The sequence below is a fragment of the Zalophus californianus genome, chromosome 10 (genome assembly GCF_009762305.2).
Source record: "Zalophus californianus isolate mZalCal1 chromosome 10, mZalCal1.pri.v2, whole genome shotgun sequence".
Classification (NCBI taxonomy): Eukaryota; Metazoa; Chordata; class Mammalia; order Carnivora; family Otariidae; genus Zalophus; species Zalophus californianus.
The window spans coordinates 41,102,944-41,124,057 of NC_045604.1; the positions used below are offsets into that span (position 1 = coordinate 41,102,944).

The following is a 21,114-nucleotide window of genomic DNA, read 5'->3' on the forward strand; positions in this document are numbered from 1 at the left end:
AAGATATTTAACAAGAAAGCAATGAAATAGGGGCGCCTGGGTGGCTCAGTTGGTTAAGCAACTGCCTTCGGCTCAGGTCATGATCCTGGAGTCCCGCGATCGAGTCCCGCATCGGGCTCCCTGCTCAGCGGGGAGTCTGCTTCTCCCTCTGACCCTCCCCCCTCTCATGTGCTCTCTCTCCCTCTCTCCTTCTCTCTCAAATAAATAAATAAATGAAATCTCAAAAAAAAAAGCAATGAAATAAACATGAGCCAGGCAGACAAAAATAAGGGGTGTGAAGGAAATCAAATAGGGTTAATTGAGAGTGAACAGCTAATGATGGGAGGTGAGGAGGATGAACTGCGTGCAGTAGGCTGGTCCCTCACGGCCACGGAGGAGGAGACATTAAACCTGAGACCTGAGGGGGCGCCTGGGCGGCTCTGTCCACGCCTCTTCATTTTGGCTCAGCTCAGGTCATGATCTCAGAGTCTTGGGATCCAGCTCCGTATCAGGCTTTGGCTTTGTGCTCAGTAGTGGGCTGGCGGGGGGGGGTCCTACTTCAGATTCTCTGCCTCTCCTGCTCAAGTTCACAAGCACGCAATCTCTCTCTCTCTAAAATAAATAAAAATCTTAAAAAAAAAAAACCTGACACCTGAATAATTAGGAGGAACCAGCTGTATAAAGAATCAGGAAAAGGCTATTCCAAGAAACGAAATTGGCTAGTGCCAGGGCCCTGAGGTGGTCGTGTGCTGGACACAATACGAGAAACAGAGAGAAGACCTGTGTCACTTAAAGGTAGTGAGCAAAGGGAAGAATGACAGGAGACAGAAGTTAGAAAAGTAGAGGGGGACCCGATGATGCACTTCTCAGAGTTTAATATGCCCACATACCACCCGGGGATCCTGTTAAAGCACAGTTTCAGATTCCGTAGGTCTGAGGTGGAGGCCTGAAATTCTGCATCCCTAACATGCTCCCAGGTTGGGCCAGTGCCACCAGTCCGTGGACCACACTTTGAGAAGCAGGGCTTTAGGCCACAGATTCTATCGTAACTATATTGAGAAGACTTTGGGTGACCATAAGAGGGATGTGACTCAGTCTGGCCATATTTTTCAAGCTTGCCCTGGCTGCAGTGTGGAGGCTAAGTCAGGGGTAAGACAAAAGCCTGGACACCAGCGGGGATGCAATTGTAGTGGCCCAGGTGGAAGGTGGGGCCGGCCCGCATGGGGCTGGGCATTGTGAGCTGCAGAGAAGTAAGTGCAGAGCAAGTCAATGAGCCTGGCTAAGTCATGAAGGGGGCGAGTGAAACACAGAACTCCAGCATGACGACTCCTAGGTTTGAGGCCTGAGCTAAAGCTGGTGTGATGCCTTCACTGGTGTGGCCAAGGCTAGGGCTTTGTTAAAAAAAAACAAAAATTAAAAACCCGGAGTTTCAGTTTGAGATGGTAGTCACAAATTCAAGTGGAAATGCTGAGTCAGATAGATGAATCTTGAACTCAAGAGTGAATCTGGGGCTTTTGAGTATTAGGAGCCTTGGTTTGTGGATGGTGTTTTAAAGCCACAAGACTGGATGCGCTTGCTTACGGAGAACGTGTAGCAGATAAGGAGATCTGAGAGCTGACGCCACAGGTTTCTAGCACCTAGGGGTCACGGGCGAAGGAGGAGCCAGGAAAGGAGAGTGAAGAAGGGCTGGGGAAGTGGAAGCACAGGAGAGTGGTGTGGTGGGCCTAACAGTGGACCCCAGAGATACCCTCACCCTACTCCATGGAACCTGTGACTATATCACCAGACATGGCAAAAGGGACTATGCAGATGCAATTAAGGTTAAAGAGCTTGAGGGGAGAGCTTATTCTGTATTATCTGGGTGGACCCAATCTAACCACTGGAGTCTTTAAAAATAAAATGGAAGACAGGAGAGGGGGTCAGAGAGATGGAAGAAGAGGAGCAAGAGATTTGAAACACGAGAAAAACTTGACCCAGGATTGCAGGCTTTGAAGATGGAGAAGCCAATTCCAGAACATAGGAATGGCCCTCAGCAGGCAGGTAGCAAAGACATAGGACCCGATTCCCACAACGGCAAGTACTGAATTCTGCCGACAACCTGAATGAGCAAGGAAACAAAGTCTCCCCTAGAACATCTAGCAAGGAACACAGTGCTGCCAGAACCTTGATTTTAGCCAGAGACCTGTGTTGCGCAAAGATAAATTTGCATTGTTTTTTTTAAATTTCATTTAAATTCAATTAATTAACATAGTGTATCATTAGTTTCAGAGGTAGAGTTCAGTGATTCATCAGTTGCATATAATACCCAGTGCTCATTCCATCACATGCTCTCCTTAATACCTATCACCCGGTCACCCCATCCCCCACCCCCCTCCCCTCCAGCAACCCTCAGTTTGTTTCCTAGAGTTAAGAGTCTTCCATGGTTTGTCTCCCTCTTTGATGACTTCCCATTCAGTTTTCCCTCCCTTCCCCTATGATCCTCCGTTTTCTTTCTTAAATTCCACGTATGAATGAAATCATATGATGACTGCCTTTCTCTGACTGACTTATTTCACTTAGCATAACATACTCTAGTTCCATCCACGTCGTTGCAAATGGCAAGATTTTGTTTGTTCTGATGGCTGAGTAGTATTCCATTGTTATACATATATATGTGTGTGTATATATATATATATATATATATATATACCACTTCTTTATTTGCATTGTTTTAAGACACTAGTTTGTGGGGCACCTGGGTGGCTTAGATGGTTAAGCATCTTCCTTCTGCTCAGGGCATGATCTCCAGGTCCTGGGATCGAGCCCCACGTTGGACTCCCAGCTCAGCCGGGAGTCCGCTTCTCCCTCTCCCTCTGCCTCTCCCCCTGTTTGTGCTCTTTCTGTCTCTCTCCCTCTCAAATGAATAAATAAAATCTAAAAAAAAAAAAAAAAAAGACACTAGTTTGTGATGATTTGTTACTGCAGCAATAGAAAATGAATTCACGTGGTTTAGAAGCCAAAAAGGAAATCACTTCGGGGCGGGGGTGGGGGCGGGAAGAGCCATCAGCTGTGTCAAAAGCTGTGCGAGGTTGAGAAAGAGGGCGACAGGTGTGAGCTCTGGACAGGGCAACACAGGGCTTGTTGTCGACCTTGACAAGCAGTCTCAGCAGAGTGGTGAGGTCAGAGACCAGGCTGGAGTGGGTTGAGGAACAAAGGGCAGGGTGAGGAAGTGGGGCAGTGAACACAGACGACTCTGTTGTAAAGTTTGGTTGCGAAGGGAAGGAAGCAAATAGGCCGGTACTGCAGAAGGGTGTGGGTTCATCCAGTTTTGTTTTCCTCGTCTTAGCGGGAGCCAGAGAGCTGGTTTGTTTGCTACAGGAATCAACCCGGTAGAGAGTAGTTAGGTTTGTAAGGGGGTGGGGGTGGGGATCAGGAGCAAGGTCCTTGCGAGAGGGAGGAGCCTGACCCCGGGGACAAGTGAAGGGAGGAAAGAGCCAGAGGGAAAACAAAGACAAGCACAGGGGCAAGGCGGTCGTAGTGGTGTGAGCGTGTGTGGGGAGGGAGGTGTGTCGGAGGTTTAAGGAGACAGAAAAAGACACAGAATGGTTTCTCTTGGAATGTGGGAAGCCCCCTGATGCCAGAAGGCGAGCAGCGTTGCTCCAGGCAGGAACTGGCCTTCGCTGTCTCTCTTCTGCCCCTGAGGCTGAGACTGTGACGGGTCTGTGGGGTCCAGGTTGGGCCCCAGGGTATGTTCCGTCCTAGACCTATAACCCTACGCAACTTTCTTAGTCGGCTGGAGCCTCCAGTTTCTTTAGCTTCTGCATTTTAATCAGGCGTGCCCCCCCTACTTCCTGCCAAGGAAAGAGCATCTGCCGAACTGCGCCGTGGCCTGCCGAGCCCTGTATTTCTGGATGGGTGGGGTCCGTCCTATAGCACCGGGCCACCGTGGAGATCCCTCGAAGGCTGGAGATGCGTGCAGGGGAGGGCTCGGCAGCCTGAGACCACTCCCTCCCGAGGCGTGGGCAATTCTTTCCACCTCCACCCAGGCCTGAGAAAAACTCAGGCTTGAGTTTGCTCTCCTGGTACCTGGAACAAAGAGAGTAATAATCTGGGTCGGGGCTTGCTCTCCGTGGGGAGCTCCCCCAGCCCTCCGTGGGGAGCTCCCCCAGCCCTAACGTCTGCAGCTATCATCTGGCCCGTCCTGCCCTCCCGCTTGCTGAATGTCTGCTCTCCAGGATCGCCCCAGAGCGGCAGGAAGCACGCTAACTTCGGTTAGCTAACTGGGAGAACTCTCTGCTGGGTCAGGACTTGTTGTGGAGGTGGTATGGAGAAGGGCTACTTTATAAAAAATTAAATACGCCTCACTGTGATGAAAGAGAGAGAACATTCTCCCAGTGGAAAGCAGGGATCAGAGAGCATGAAGACACCGTCCAAGGTCAGACACAGGTCAGCTGAGGAGCTGTGAGTCCAAATCAGGTCTATTTGGCGCCAAGCTCATGTTTTTTCCCCACCATATAACACTGCCTTCCTGGATCCAACAAACCTGCCTGCTTCCAGGAAGGGGAAGAGGAGGGAAAGTACCAGAGGCATTTACAGAGTGCTTGCATACCAGGGGTCGTGTGTCTGTTCTAGCCCTCTCTGCAGGAGGGGAGGGGGGTGGAAGGCACACCCCTGGGTGGCTGAGAACCTCTCAGTGTAACACAGACAGAAGTGGTTTTGTGACCAACCCCTGGCAATCAGAGATCTATGGGAAACGGGTGTGCTCTGGCACGGAAGCTATGCTGAGGTCAACATTCGGTCCTGGTCGCCTAAGACAGAAGATCCGGGAACAACAACAGGGCACTATGTTCTTTTCTGCAATCACCTTCTCTACTCCTCCTGCCAGTTCCCCCCCCCCTTTTTCTTTCTCCAAAGTAGGACGCAGTAGACAAAAGAAAATTTTCAGGGGAATGAAGATGGAAAGGAACTCCTTCAAAACTCACAGAAACATTCAAATGGTAGAAAAAGAAGTAAACTGATTTTAGGCTGATTCCCAAGGAAAGTGTTTGTAGTTTGTGTCTAGCCAAGTGAATTGCTTGCTAACACCCAAACAAATCAAATCCAAAAATCAACTCTTTGTATTCCTCCGAGGAATCCAGAGTCTCCAAAGCATAATATTCACAGTGTCCAGGAGATAATCCAAAATTATTTGACACATGAAGAGACAAGGAAATGTGGCCCATTCTCAGTAGAAAACAACCACAAATGACTCAGATGCTGGAATGAGGAAACAAGACCTTGAAGCAGCTATATGTCTATGTTCAATGATGTAAGGAAAAATATGCTTGCAATGAATAGAAAGGTAGGGAATCTCAGGGAAAAATAGAAATCATAAAACAACTAAATGGCAATTCTAGAACAAAAAAAAATTGCAAGCTATGAAATAAACTAAAAATTACAATATCCAAAATAAAAAAAATTATATAATGGGCTTCACAACCGAATGGACATGACTCAAAAAAACTTCAGCAAACTCAAAGCTAGACCAACAGAAATTAACAGAGAGGGAAAGCAAAAAAAAAAAATTTTTTTTTAATCAGAAAAGGGGGTGCCTGGGTGGCTCAATTGTTAAGTGTCTGCCTTCAGCTCAGGTCATGATCCCAGGGTCCTGGGATCGAGCCCCGCATCGGGCTCCCTGCTCCACGGGAAGCCTGCTTCTCCCTCTCCCACTCCCCCTGCTTGTGTTCCTTCTCTCACTGTGTCTCTCTCTACCAAATAAATAAATAAATAAATAAATCTTTTAAAAAAATCAGAAGACTTTCAGATACCTATGGAACTCTTGTAGCACGTGTCTAACATACTTATAATTGGAGTCACAGAAGGAGAAGAATGCGAAAATGGAACAAAATATATTTGAAGAAATAATGGCTGAACCCTTTCCAAATATGGTGAAAGACATAAATTTATAGATTGAAGAAGCTCAGTGAACCTGAGGCAGGGTAAATATGAAGAAAACTATGCCTAGGCACATCAAACCGTTGAAAAGCAAAGATAAAGAGAAAGCAGTCGGAGAAAAACAACATGCTACATACAGGGGAACAGTGACATGAATGACTGTTATCAGAAGCCATGGAAACATCTTTAAAGTGCTGAAAAGGAAAAAAAAAAGTGTTATTCTAGAGCTAGTGAAAATATCCTTCAAGAATGAAGCCAAAGACAATTTCAGATAAAATAAAATTAAGAAAACTCATTGACAACAGAGTTCCAGTCCAAGAAATGATGAAATTCTTGATGCTAAAGGAAAACATTACCAGATTGACATTCAGATCTTCAAGAAGGAATGAAGAGCTTCGGAAATGGAACCATCTCGACAGATAGAAAAGTCTGTTTTTTTCCTCTTAATTCCTTTAAAATATGTATGACTCTTTGAAGCAAAGAAATATTTTTTGTGGGTTTTATAATATAGGTCAATATAATTAATACACACGACAATATAATATGAAGCACAGGACGGCACACTTTTCCAGGAAAGGGTAAGAGAGTAAATGCTGTGGATTTGAGGGCCACAGGGTCTCTGTCACAGGTGCCCAACTCTGCCCTGTAGTGTGAAAGCAGCCACAAACACAAGTCAAGGTGCCTGGCTAGGCTCCAATAAAACTCTTTGTACAAAAATAGGCAGCAGGCTGGATCTGGCTCACTCACCACCTGGCATAAAGGAAAATGGCAGTAGGATGGCAAAAGGCTTTTTACAGGGGCAAAGTTTCTGCATTTAAATGAAGTGGTACAATATTAATTCTAAGTGAACTGTGAAAAGTCAGTGTCTCTCAAGAGTGGCAGTATGGACCTTTTCAGTCAGATCATTCTTCACTGTGTGTGTGTGTGTGTGTGTGTGTGTTGGCAGGGGATGTCTTGAGCATCGGAAGATGTTGAGTAGCATCCTTGGCTTTAACCCACTAACTGCCAGTGGCACCACTCTCCCCAGTTGTGACAACCGAAACTGTTTCCAAACACAGCCAGCTGTTCCCCGGTTAACATGAACAACCAGTGCCCTAAAGCAACCACCAAAAACTCCAGAGATAGAACTAAAAAGCCAATAGGTAAATTGAAATAGAAGTCTAGGAGTGCCTGGGTGTCTTAGTCCATTAAGCATCTGACTCTTGATTTTGGCTCAGGTCATAATCTCAGGGTGGTAAGATGGAGCCCCACGTAGGGCTCAGTGCGAGTCTGCTTGAGATTCTCTCTCTCCCTCTCCCTCTGCCCCTCCCCCTGCTCATGCTCTCTAAACAAACAAACAAATAAATAAAATCTTTTAAAAAATTAGATAGAAGTCTAGAACATTTAAATAGTCCAAAAGAAGGCAGGAAAGTTTCCTCCCTTGTGTGTTCCTCTCTCTTTCAAAGGAAAAAAGGGAGGAAAAACAGAAAATAAATAACAAAATGATAAATATAAACCCAGCCATCTCAATATTGCATTGTATGTTAATGGGGGCTAAACATTCCAATTAAAAGGCAGATATTGTGAGAATGAATAAAAAGCAAGACCCAACTCTATGCTGTCTCAAGAAACTCACTTCAAATATGAGGGCACAAATAACTTGAAAGTAAATGGACAGGAAAAGATATACTATGTAAACAGTAAGCAAGAGAAAACTATAGTGTATTAAAGATATATACAGATAAAATCAAATTCAAGGTTAAAGAGCATTACTAAGATAAAAAGGGATATTTTGTAATGTAAAAAATAAAAGGAAGATGAAAGACCTGTACCCCCAGAACTATAAAATATTGATGAAAAAACTGAAGATGACACAAACAAATGGAAAGATAGTCCATGCTCATGATCTAAAGAACCAATATTGTTAAAATGTCCATACTGCCCAAAGCAATCTACAGATTCAATGCAATCTCTATCAAAATAATATTTTTCACAGAATGAGAACAAATAACCCCAAAATTTGTATGGAACCACAAAAGACCCCAAATAGCCAAAGCAATCTTGAGAAAAAACAAAGCTGGAGGTATCCTAATCCCAGATTACAAGATATACTACAAAGCTGTCGTCATCAAAACAGGATGGTACGGGCACAAAAACAGACACATAGATCAATGGAACAGAATAGAGAGCCCAGAAGTAAACCCGCGCCTACATGGTCAATTAGTCTATGACAAAAGAGGCAAGAATATACAATGGGGAAAAGACAGTCTCTTCAACAAATGGTGTTGGGAAAATTGGACAGCTACATGCAAAAGAATGAAACTGGACAACTTTCTTACACCATACACAAAAATAAAATGGATTAAAAACCTAAATTTGAGACCTAAAACCATAAAACTCCTAGAAGAAAACATAGGCAGCAATTTCCTTGACATCAGCCATAAAATCATTTTTCTAGATATGTCTTCTCAGACAAGGGAAACAAAGCAAAATTATTGGGACTCCACCAAAATAAAAGGTTTTTGCACAGCGAAGGAAACCATCAACAAACAGCAAGACAACCTACTGAATGGGAGAAGATATTTGCAGAGGATATATCCTATAAGGGGCTAATATCCAAAATATATAAAGAACTTATACAACTCAACATGCAAAACAAACAAACAAACAAAACAACCCAGTTAAAAAATGGACAGAGGACCTGAATAGACATTTTTTTCCAAAGAAGATATGTAAATGGCCAACAGACACATGAAAAGATGCTCAACATCACTCATCATCAGGGAAATACAAATCAAAACTACAATGAGATATTAACTTACCCTGCCAGAATGGCTAAAATAAAAAAGACAAGAAATAACAAGTTTTGACAAGGAGGTACAAAAAGGAACACTTGTGCACTATTGATGGGAATGCAAACTTGTGCAGCCACTGTGGAAAACAGCATGGAGATTCCTTAAAAAAATCAAAAATAGAATAACCATATGATCCAGTAAATCTACTACTGAGTATTTACCCAAAGAAAACGAAAGCATTAATTTGAAAAGATACATGCACCCCTATGTTTATTGCAGCATTGTTTACAAGAGCCAAGACATGGAAGCAGCCCCAATGTCCATCGATAGATGAATGGATAACAAAGGTGTGGTATATATACACAATAGAATATTACTCAGCTACAAAAAGAATGAGATATTGCTATTTGCAACAGCATGGATGGGCCTGCAGAATATTATACGAAGTAAAAAAGCCAGTCAGAAAAAGACAAATACCATATGATTTCACTTATCTGTGGAATTTAAGAAATAAAACAAATGAACAAAGGAAAAAAAAAAAAAAAAAAAGAGGCAAGCCAGAAAACAGACTCTTCACTACAGAGAGCAAAGTGATGGTTACCAGAGGGGAGGTAGTAGGTAGGGGCGTGAAGCGAACACTTACCTTGATGAGCACTGAGTAAGATATGGAAGTGTTGAATCACTATACTGTACACCTGAAACTAACATAACACAGTATGTTCACTCTGCTGGATTTACAATTAACAAAGAAATGTATGTCAGTGGGCACAAGGCTTGGGGCATGGCCAGGCAGGGGCAGCGCAGCAGGGGCGGGAGGTGGGGTCTGAGCGACAGATGTGGATTTTCTAAGTAGATGAGAAGTCACTGGGAGGTTTCAAGCAGGGAAGGAGGCGCTCTGGGAAAGGGTCCAGAGGAGAGGGTCTGGGAAGGAGCCTGCAGCTGCCTCTTGGCTTCGGTCCAGGACCGCAGCTTCAGATCTGGGCTGCGGGCACGGAGCTCTGGTCAGTGACAGAGCGGCGGCAGCAGCGGCATTAGGAATCCCCTCCCCCCTGCCTCATTCTCTACTCGTCCTTTAGCTCTCAGCTCAGGAAAGCTTCTCTGACACCTTCTGTATTATTTTATCCGGGATACTCCATAGCCCCTCCTTCATGACCTTTTCACAGTTTAAAATTATAGATTTATTGGTGTAATTCTTTGATCTGCATCTCTTCCTCTAAACTGTAAACTTGAGAGCAAGGACCATGTCTTGTGCTCACCACCAGGGGCAGATTCAGGTTTTGTGGGGACGGAAGATTTTTATCATTTGAGGGGGGTACCCTCTTTAAGAAAATAAATATATAATTATAAATCTAAAATTAACTATAAATAAATATTCATTTGGAGGGAGCATTGGAATTGCCACAAACTCCTAGAGCTTAGGAGATGGAAGTCCCTTCTGAGGAGCTCACTTAGACAATTTAGTAGACATACTTACATAGAAATGCTTCCTGGTGGTAACCAGGCTTCCTCTGGCTACTTTGAACATCCCACAATTCCCAGCACTCACATGGGCTGGGCAAGTGAGGAGCCTGAAGCTTCATCTTCATTAGCTGCTCAGTACGTCCATCTCTGTTCATCACCATGTTCCCAGTACTTAGCACCACGCTGGTTATACAGATGCTCAAGGAGTCACAGCCGCTATAATGGTAACGATTACCTTTCCTCTTGCCCACATCTGAGTGTTGACCAGGATATGCAAAGACAAGAGAGGAGAAGAGAGATTTCATCTCATCTCACATCACCAGTAAATGGGTAAAGTAGACAACCACAAGTGTGATTACTTATAGGACAAGATTAATATGTCACCAGAAAGGACAGGAAGGTGGGTAACTTTTGTTCCAGATGGCAAGGCAAAGTTGGGAAGAGAAAACCAGAAAGGTCAGTTGGGAAAATTCAGGCCCACAAAGTGGCTGATGGGGCATTTTATGTTTTTATGAAAGGACAGTAGCAGATAACACATTCAAACTTCCATTTTATTTGATTTTTTAAATATTTTATTTATTTATTTGAGAGAGAGAGAGAGCATGAGCGGGGGAAGGAAGAAGTAGAGGGAGAAGCAGACTCCCCACTGGGCAAGGAGTCCAATGCTGGACTCAATCCCAGGACCATGAGATCATGACCTGAGCCGAAGGCCCATGCTCTGAGCCACCTGAGCCACCCAGGCAGCCCTTATTTTTTATGTTTTAGTATTTTTTTAAGTAGGCTCCACACCCAGCATGGAGCCCAACGTGGGGCTTGAACTCATGAACCTGAGATCAACACCTGAGCTGAGATCAGGAGTCAGACCCTTAACCAACTGAGCCACACAGGCACCCCCAAACTTCCATTTTAGACCAGAGGTTATAGTGCCTAGCTGCCTATGAGACAAGGCTAACCACCGAACTGCAGAGCTTGGCACTCAAAGAGATGTAATGGCTATGTGCCCAGACATAGCCCATCTAGAAAGCCCATCCGTCCAACAGGAGCATCCTCTCAAGGAGCTGGGCAGGAGGGTGGAACCCAGGGCTGAAGGGGTGTGGCTGAACCACAGGCAAGAGCAGGGAGCAAGTGGTTTCCATAAAGAAGGAGGGTGAAGCCTCAAGAAATCTTTCAGGATGTTTGCTGATAGCAAGGCCATCATAAAATAAGAATGCAACATCTGGATTCTGATACGGTCACCTGAGAACATAAAAACACTCAATATTTCATGTGGGCAATTCATGCAGCAAGCACTGAGAGCTACTGTGGGCTAGGCAAATTCTTGCAAGGTATTCTTTCTTCTTTACGTATGTTTCTTCCCATTTTTGCACCCAAATGGCTTAAGTCAAGTTTATCTGGACACCTGAAAATCTCTAGTATATTCATGATACATCTTGACATAGGTAATGTGACCCCCAGATGTACTCCCACCTCAGCCTTCCCTATTTTTTAAAACAACTCTTAGTTGTGCCCTACTGTCCCAGGCACTGTGCTAGACTCTCACATTCTCCCATCTGATCCTTACACCTATGCCTCCTAGTGGTGGTCATCATCTGCTTTGGTCTGCACAGGCCCATCTGACCTCTTTCCCAAATAACAGTAATTCTTTTGGGGCAGTGGAGGCGGGGGGCACTGCTCCTTTCTTACTCCAGACATGTAGTCCTGGTTGGGGCTGCCAATTCCTGTGCTCACCCCGCTACCTAGAGGAATGGATGAGTTGCCTGGGATGAACCAGTGGTGATACACCATCTCCCTGTTCATTGTGAGTGGTCTGGGAAATGAACACATAACCCCGGCCTGGCCAGAATTTTTCCCCAGTACTTTTTAAACTAGGGTCAGGAGAGAAGTCCTGTCTTTTCCCTCTGACCTCAAAGATGAAAGCAAAGGACTACAGTTCTAGATTTTTGGAAGCAGCCAGGCTGCGAGAATAAAGCCAATGTGGAGACTAGAAGTACGGAGAGACAGAGGGAGCTGAGGTGTCTCTGAGGTCAGATATGCCTTTGCCCTACCCTTAATTTGGTTCCTCGAGGCCCTTGATTTCCCTTTCCTGCTTTAGCCAGTTTAGTTTAGGATTTCAGGGAATGTAACCAAGAGTCTTCTGAAGGTGTTCTTTATTCAGACAAATCCGAGTCTCAAGCAGTCCCTGCAGCGGGCCAAGAGTGTCAGATCCTGTTCCTCTGACTTTTGACATGCTTTTGAAATTCTCTTGCTTCCTTTATAGCTGCTACCCCTAGCACAGTGGCTAGAAGCTCACAGCTCTGGCTTCGGCTCACAGCACTGCTAAGATACGCTGGAATCGTCAAAGCCTTGACTACAATTCTGAGAGGTGACAGCAAGCAAATAAATATTATGAGGCAATAAATGTACAAAACAGACATGATTACAGAGTATAAGTCTTCAGCTAGCTCGCCTCAGGGCCTGAAAACCCATTCGACCGCATGAGCTATACAGAGAATTGCTTCATTCTAACCCCGAAGATGTGGCAAAAGATTTTAGCAATCCAGCCTGGGACCCCCGCTTGCTAGCTGAGTCTGACTACACATAGAGAACATGGTTTAAAACATTAGCTAATTTTAAAAAATTAAAATGTGGCAAACCAAATCTGATTTATAGATGCAATGCAATCCCAATCAAAATTCCAGCAGGCTTTTTTTTAAATTTTAGAATTCATTAGCTGATTCTAAAACTCACATAGAAACGTAAAGAACTCAAATAGCCAAAACAATTTTGAAAAAGAGAAACAACATCAGAGGATGTTTGCTAATTAAAGAATTACTATAGTGATTCCTTGAAAAGTTAAACATATGTAAACAAATGTAAAAGTTGAAACTATAATACTTCTAGAAGAAAACATATGAGAAAATCTTTGTGACCCTGGGATAGGCAAAAATTTCTTAAGACACAAAAAGTACAAGCCTTAAAAGAAAAAAAAATGGATAAATTAGACTTCATGAAAATAAAAAACTTCCACTCTGCAAGAGACACCATTAAGAAAATGAAGAGGTAAGCTGTTAGCTGATAGAAAATGTTTGCGAAGTATGTATCTGACAAGGATTTGCATCTAGCAAATATGCACATATATATGTGCAGAACTCTTACAACTCAGTAGTAAGTCAACCCAACCTTTCAAAAAGGTATGCAAAGGGGCACCTAGGTGGCTCAGTTGATTGAGCGTCTGACTCTTGATTTCAAGTCAGGTCATGATCTCAGGGTTGTGGGATTGAGCCCCGCATCACGCTCCGTGTTCAGTGTGGAGTCGGCTTGAATTCTCTCTCTCCCTCTCTCTCCCCGCTTGTACTCTTTCTCTCTCTAAATAAAGTCTTTAAAAAGTAAAAATAAAAATGTACCCCAAATTTTGATACTTCATATACAGAAAAAGATTTAAGAGCCATGAAAAGATGTCCAACCATTAGTTACCAAGGAAATGCAAATTAAAACCAAAATGAGATGCCACCGCCACCTACCAGAATAGCTAACATTAAAAAAAGACGGATACCACCGAATATTGGCAAGGATATAGTGCATGCTGGACTCTCATACATTGTTGGTAGGAATATAAAATGACACAACCACTTTGAGAAAAGATCAGCAACTTCCAATACTGAATACTGTAATCCCCCTGTATTTGCAGGGGGTTTGTTCCAAGACCCTCAGGGGATGCCTGAAACCATGGATAGTATTGAACCCTATATATGTTATGTTTTTCCTATACGTACACACCTATGATGAAGGTTAATGAGAAATTAGGCACAGTAAGAGATTAACAACAATAGCTAATATTAAAATAGAATAATGATAACACCACACTGTAATAAAAATTATGTACATGGAGTCTCTTATTGTACTGTCCTCACCCTTCTTCTTGTGATGAGAGACTGCCTATGTGACGAGATGAAGCGAGGGAATGACGTAAGCCTCTGACCATCAGTCAGCAGAAAGATCATCTGCTTCTGGTTCCTCTTGACAGCAGGTAACTGAAACCATGGAAAGGAAAACCGTGGACAGGGGCAGAGAGGGGACTACTGTCCACACCAAACCTCTGACACAGAAACCCGCACCCCTCCCCCAAGATGGAGGTCTCTTGGGTGTAGAGGCTGAGTCTCCTCAGATCTGCCAGCCTGCGGGAGGAGGAGGTCAGCTTGCTGGCAAGGCTCAGCCCCTGTAGAGAGGGCCTGTAGTCAAGAGACATATTTAATTCCAGGGAGAAGTTTAAGGAATGCTTTGTGGAGGCACCTCTAAGCCTCATTCTGCAATCAGCTTGATCTGTAAGAAAGCAGAGGAGTTGGCATCTCTATTTGTTTCTTGTGCTTGTTCCTTACTGGAGAGGGGACACAGTGGTATTACTCATTACTCATACACAGACCCTCAAACCCCTCCCCAATCCCCTTTGCTGAGCAGCATGCTGCTCGTAAGCACTTGATTATCCCAAACTGGGAGGTGATTACCGTTAGCTTTCTGCTGAGACCCGTGCACCGTATGCCCTCTAGACATCTCACCAGGACTTCTTGCTCCAAGCTCCAAATTCCAGACTGGGGACAATGTCTTTCTGCAGTGGGCAACTGGCCCCAGAAATGCCCTCACTCTGATGCCAAAACCGGGCCTCTACACCTAAGTGTGGCCTGACCTTTACACATTCGACAGCAAGTCAACCAACCACTCAAACTCTTTTCCTGGTTTTTATGGGCCATCAAAATTTCCAAACTATTTTGGGGACCAAAATAGGGTGCCAACTTTTCATTTTATTCATCCTCTATCATCATCATCCATTTTGAAAAAATAGATCGTATCTTTTTTTAATAGATTGTATCTTTTAGAGCAGTTTTAGGCTCCCAGCAAAATTGAGCAGAAAGTACAGAGAATCCTCACACACCCGCTGTCACTACACATACTTCTCCCACCATCAACATCCTGCTGCAAAGTGGTACATTTGTTATAATCTATGACCCTCCTTTGGCACATCATTATTGCCCGAAGTCTATAGTTTACATTAGGGTTCACCCTTGGTGTTGGGCATTCTACGCTTCTTGAAAAATCTATAATGACCTGGATTCACCATTGCGGGATCGCGCAGAGTAGTTTTACTGCCCTAAATATACTCTGTGCTTCTCTATTCATCCCTCAATCATTTCATTTTTTAAAAAAAACACTTAAGAAATCAGAAAAGAATCTCAACATAGAAATTTTTAACCCTGGGTGCCTGGGTGGCTCAGTTGGTTAAACAGCTGCCTTTGGCTCAGGTCATGATCCCAGGGTCCCGGTATCAAGCCCCACATCGGGCTCCCTGCTCAACGGGGAGCCTGCTTCTCCCTCTCTCTCTGCCTGCCACTCCTCCTGCTTGTGCTCGCTCTCTCTCTCAAATGGATGGATAAAATCCATTTTTTAAAAAAAATTTTAAAAAAAGACATTTTTAGTCCTTGGACTGGTGAAACTAGTCTGAGGACAAGTGGAACTGCAGCCAAATAAGACAATCACCACAGCGTTCATAGACAAGAACTCTGCACCTCAAGTGGTCTCTGTGCCCATTTTACAGATGAGGAAACTGAAGCTCAGCCAAGTGGAGGCAGTGGCCAAGGACTGAAACCAAAGGACCTTAACTCCAGAGACCAAGCGCTCAACTGCCACACCCCAGCATCTTCCAAAAGAGTTCCCAGGCCAGTAGCTTTGAGGTAGAAGGAGGGTGTCCCCATGCTAGCCCCAGGTGACTGCTCTCTTCCGACCCCTCCCTCCACATGCACATGCAATGTGCAACTTCCAACATGTACGATATCATTGTATTGGTCTTCTCTTCAGGCAAATTCTGAGAAGGCTTTTGTCATAAACCAAGAAGTTTATAAATTCCGTCCCTTCTCAGGCCTAGTGTTACACTTTATAGTTATGTGTATTTATCTGCGATACTAGAACTACAGGACACACCCTTTCTGCTGTGGCAAAAAATATTTTAAATTAAGAAACCTAAAGTTCTCTCAAATAAATCGCACAGGAGCACTAAGGTGGCAAAGTCCCCAGAAGCCTTCTACCGGGAGCACTCCGCCCCAGCACTCAGTGATGTGGTCTTCTTGCTTTTGACCTCAGGCCTCATTTGATGACTTGCAGGTTCCCAGAAGCTTTCACTCCTGATATGAGCCAGAGAGCCCAAACAACAAGGCCTCGAGTTTATAGCCTTTTATCTTCATTCCATTTTAAATAGTTTGTCCTTCTGGGGCGCCTGGGTGGCTCAGTTGTTAAGCGTCTGCCTTCGGCTCAGGTCATGGTCCCAGGGGCCTGGAATCCAGCCCGGCATCGGGCTCCGTGCTCCGTGCTCCGCGGGAAGCCAGCTTCTCCCTTCCCACTCCCCCTGCTTGTGTTCCCTCTCTCGCTGTATCTCTCTCTGTCAAATAAATAAATAAGATCGTTAAAATAAATAAATAGTTTGTCCTTCTGTGTGTTGGGGGTGGGGGTGGGGCTGTTCCCGTTGAATCGCCATCACGTGACCTAGGATGAGGGAAGCTGTACATGAACGCGGGGTTCTGCCCGGGGTTTTCCATTCACACACACACCCTTCTCAATACTTCAACCCCCATGTTGGAAAGCCTGACAAAAATGGACTCTACCGTTGCCTTGCTGTTGGGGAAGGTCATCAAAAAGACAAGACTGCTAATTGACCTGTGAGCTGGACCCGAGCGCTTGGAGGTTCCTCAGCCCCTCCCCTGTCCTTGGAATGTGGGTTCTGCTTGCCTCTCCTAGAGGCTCCTAGAGGCTGCTGCAAGGATGGAGCCTGGAGATAGCAATGCGGTGTTAAGAACACTTACACAGTTTATATGACTGAATCAGTTAAAAGCCCCTTTATGTCCTTTTAAATTTGGCAGGTGAGTGCAGGAATCCATTAGTCGTACTACTGGCCAAGACAAGCCTCATACAGAAGTTCCCTCGGTTTATTAAAACTGCCACCTGCCAAGCTGCAGTGGCCTGCCTCTCCCTTCTGTCCCTCCCTGCCCTCCGAGTACAGGGGCCAGTTTCAGATTACACCTGGGAAGTTCCTGGGAGGGTTATGAAGCCATTCTTGCTGCGTGGCCTTGACCAAGTCTCTGGACTTCTCTGGGCCTCTGTCTCCTCTACAGATAAGAATACGGCAACTGGACTAAGCGTGAGGAATGTGAAGGAGGGGCTCGGAAGGGACGGCTTAGCCCCCCTCTTCTGCTGGCTTTCTCTCGATCCAGTGGTCAGGTGGATCTCCAGCCCTCCGCTCCTACCCAAGAGACTCGCAGAAGGACGGTCAGGGATTTTCGTGTTTCCATTCTCATCTCTAAGGCTTCGAAAGGCTCACGTTTAGGGACTCTGTACGAGGGTATTCTCTACTCTACCTTCTTCCAACCCGCCTTTTGTCTCGGAAGCCAACTTCCACGGACTACAGGCAGGGCACCCTCCCCTCTGGCTTTGACTGGGTTTGGCCAATGGGAGGAGCTGGCGGAGGACTAGCAGAGGAAGAGGTAGAAGTAAGACTTTCCCGGTGCCTCCCCGCTCTCCTCCCCACCTCCCTGCAGTGGCGGCATCTGGCAGTTCCAGCTCTGGTTGGGTGGCCCCTCTTCCTTGACTCCAGCTTTCACAGGTTCCATCACCAAGTTCCTTTACCTTCTCTCCTCCATTGGAGGGGCGCTCAAAAGACTTCTTGCTGTTGTCAGTCACCCCTTTACCCTGCACACACCTCTGCAGACAGTGCTTCCATTAACAAACGCTTTGAAAGTGCTTTCTCTTTCCTGCCATACCTCTCTGACGCAGACTCTCAGTACCTCTCTTCGGCTTTCAGAACTGGTATTCTAACCAACCCCGGCTATGGGGGGTTTCATCTGTAAGATCAAGAAGTGAGTTTTGAAGGGACAAAGCCCAGGTCTCTTTGCTGCTGGGCACTTGTCTTCCAGCTACACACACCCTCTTTCCTCCTCGGTGCAAATGAGTGAGTGGAAAGTCATCTAATGGTCGGCTACTGGGTGACATGTTTTACCAAACACAATCCTGTTGCTCACCATAATTATCTGTATTTGTGAATAAGCTGCATTCCTCTGACCATCTGTCTTATTTTTGGTTGACAGACTCCCAAATTCCCTCTCTTTTATTCATGCATAATACATGAATGATTCACAAGTGGGAAAGTCAACAGGGCTCCTTCTACGCCAGTCTCCTCATCTGTAGCAATGGGATAATAAGAATATCAACCTCATAGAGTTGGCGTGAGAATTAAATAAGTAACATCTGTAAGTGTTTAGAACAGCAGGTGCAAAGTATTATCTAACACTATTATTGTACTCTCTCATCTGGTTCCTTTTGCCTCACCTTCCTACAGCTTGTATGTAGGAAGGGAAGCAGGGGACCTGGGTGGGAATTCCTAAGTCGCCCCCCCAACACTTTCAATGTTTTCCTCAGCTTTCAATGTTTTCCTCCCCCTCCATATCCCACTGCTGAGTAGATTTCCTTCTTTGCCATCTTTTTATCCCAGGAAGCTTCTGGAAGGGCAACCCGGGCAAGTTGTGATCCTTATGTTTTCTGCTTTCAATTCCAGACCAGTGGCTTTCAGATGGTGGCCTGAAGAGCCCTGCGGCTCCCAAGAAGCCCCCCAGACCCCAGAAAGTGGGTGTCCCTCCAGGTCACACTCCTTAGCTTGCTTTTATCTGTTCAAGCTTCCTTTCAAGATTCTGTTTGATCAAAGGCTTCCGAGACTTTAAAGTTGAAAATCCCTGTTCCAAGATATTGCAACTCTCAGTCTTAATTTCTTTGACCCCCGTTGCCAAGAAACTTTCTCTACTTCATTCAAATAGTTTGTATTCTTTTCCACTTCTGATGCTCTGAAACAGAGATGTGAACAAGCAAATCTTTGTGTATTCATCTGGGATGTCTCTCCCAGGTGCTCAGCATGTTCAGCCAATATTGTCTCCCTAATTCTCAGGCCTCTAGGGAAGATAACTACAACACTGTTTAACAATAGAGACACTTGAAGGCACTTGACTTTTACTGTCACCCCAGCCAGCCACTGGAATACTTCCAAGCCCAGGAATCAAAAGACTACTAGGACTCCATCCTGATAGGCCTGGGCCAAGTCTGGCCCTAAGACTGCTAGGAGAGAGCGAAGTTCCCTGGACCGGCAGGGAGGAGCACTCAGCATCTGGAATTCGCTGTGGGAGTTTGGGGAGGTACTAACACCCCAACCAGTCAACATATAATTTCTTCATGCAGTTCAAGACTTTGGGCACAGGCACTACGAATATGGGAAAGGAGCAAAAGCCCTAAGGTGCAGATCTCTGCCTGGAATGCCTTCACCTCAGATTGCCACACACTCCCCCTCATACTTCATTTGGCTCAAAGGTTACCTCATTAGAACTGCCTTAAGACTGGGGCAAGATAAGCCCCTACCTTGGGTTCTGAGCTCTTTGGCCCTCCTCTAACCATACTCCTTTCCACAAAGCAAGAAGCCCATGGGCCAAGGGGATGTGCCCACCCAAAACTCCTGCTCCTCACCCTGTCTTAGATCACACTGTGGGTACCCGAGGCCCTAGAACCCTCTGTCCCTATAGCACCGGGCCAGCTTCTAGAGACTGCATTGGCTTCCCATCCTCTTTAGGAGCCAAGAAACAGCTATTTGTAGGAGGTGTGGATGAAGCTCAGATGTGCAGACCCAGATATGACAGGTGTGGGCACATGGTCCGTTGAAGTACGGGACAGAGCTGGAGTGCAAAAAGTAGGAGGAAGGTCGAGGGCCAGGGACCAGTTACCACCTAACCACCCCATTCCAGTGCACATCTTGAGGGAGTCCGGGAATTCTAAACTTAAATTTGGCCTTCCAGATTATGATGAAGGTATACTGTCACAATGAAAGGACAGGAATTTTACATACCAGTTTAACGTGGTTTGTGATTTTTAAATATGTAGACACAGGATAAGTGGGCCTCCATTTGTGCTTCTGACCCTGGCCCTGTAAAGAGGAGGGGCAGACCCATCCCTGATCACACTGTGTAAAATAAAATAGCACTTCCTCTGTCACTCTATTCTGACGCTACTGTATAGTTCTTCATAGCGTTTGTCACCATTAGATCTACATTTACTTGTATATCATCTCTCTAACCCTATCCCCACTAGAATGGAAGTGGGTGACTGTAGAGTCTTGCTTGTGTTTACTGTCTTATTCTTAGTACCTAGAGCAGTGCCTGGCACAAAGAAACCACTCAGCAAACTCGGCTGAAGGAATAATGAGTCGAGTCTCAGATGGCTTAACAGATGAGGTGCGCTAACGGAAAAAAACACACAGGAAAACGATCACGCGTGACAACCCTCTGAGGAGCTCTTTCTCCCCGTAAACCACGCCGCTTAGGAGCTACAAAAGGTGACCAGGGAACATCAACCTAAACACCTTAATACGCACGAACACAAAATTGAGTTGTCGGGTTACTTGTGAGAGGGACACTTGAGTGCGGAGGGCTTCGAGTAGCCTGGAAAGTTAGATGTGGAGGACCTGCGCTGCTGGGAGCCCCCACTGGAGGAATCTCCGCACAAACTTACCGGGGTGGCCAGACCTGTGTGCTGAGGAAACCCTGTGATTGCCGCGCAATGGCCCACGCCATCCGGCCCAGCCTAAAGTGGGGAGGGAGATTCTCATCCATGACTGTTTCCCTTGGATGGTCACAGGCCTCAGGAGTGTGGACACATCTCATCCCTGTGGGGCCATGATGATGATCACAGACCCGGGGACCTTCCCTCTTCTCTCTCACCTGCTTCTAACTCACATCTTATTGCGTGGAGGGATCCCCAGAACTTTCTTGGTACGGCATGAATCGGTCCAATCTATTCCAACTTACTCCTTTTCCGTTAGATACGGGGCTCGTGAGAAGCCAAATGACCTCCTCGAGTCCCCCAGCAGCCACCGGAATACCGGTCCGGGCCTCTGCCGGGCGAACGCCCCTCTCTTTGGGGGTGGGGCCTCCCGGGC

The 21,114-nt window shown here is 45.6% G+C and overlaps 1 protein-coding gene across 10 annotated transcripts; it reads right to left on the reverse strand.

The window, feature by feature from the left end:
• Nucleotides 1-3,154: 3,154 nt before the first annotated feature.
• Nucleotides 3,155-21,112, reverse strand: LOC113933042. Of its 10 annotated transcripts, none has more exons than XM_035722408.1 (5): nucleotides 20,984-21,112; nucleotides 14,018-14,137; nucleotides 10,141-10,380; nucleotides 9,310-9,367; nucleotides 3,155-4,044 (listed from the first exon to the last, which is right to left on the reverse strand). In XM_035722408.1, the coding sequence occupies exons 3-5, from the start codon at nucleotides 10,286-10,288 to the stop codon at nucleotides 3,744-3,746; spliced, it is 507 nt and encodes a 168-aa protein (XP_035578301.1). In that variant the 5' UTR covers nucleotides 10,289-10,380; nucleotides 14,018-14,137; nucleotides 20,984-21,112; the 3' UTR covers nucleotides 3,155-3,743. The 10 variants fall into 10 exon arrangements, 8 of the variants coding, with proteins under 8 accessions (XP_035578301.1, XP_035578299.1, XP_035578304.1 ...); XM_035722406.1 differs by having other exon boundaries at nucleotides 20,912-21,046; XM_035722411.1 differs by having other exon boundaries at nucleotides 10,213-10,380; nucleotides 20,897-21,035.
• Between the last annotated feature and the right edge of the window lie 2 nt (nucleotides 21,113-21,114).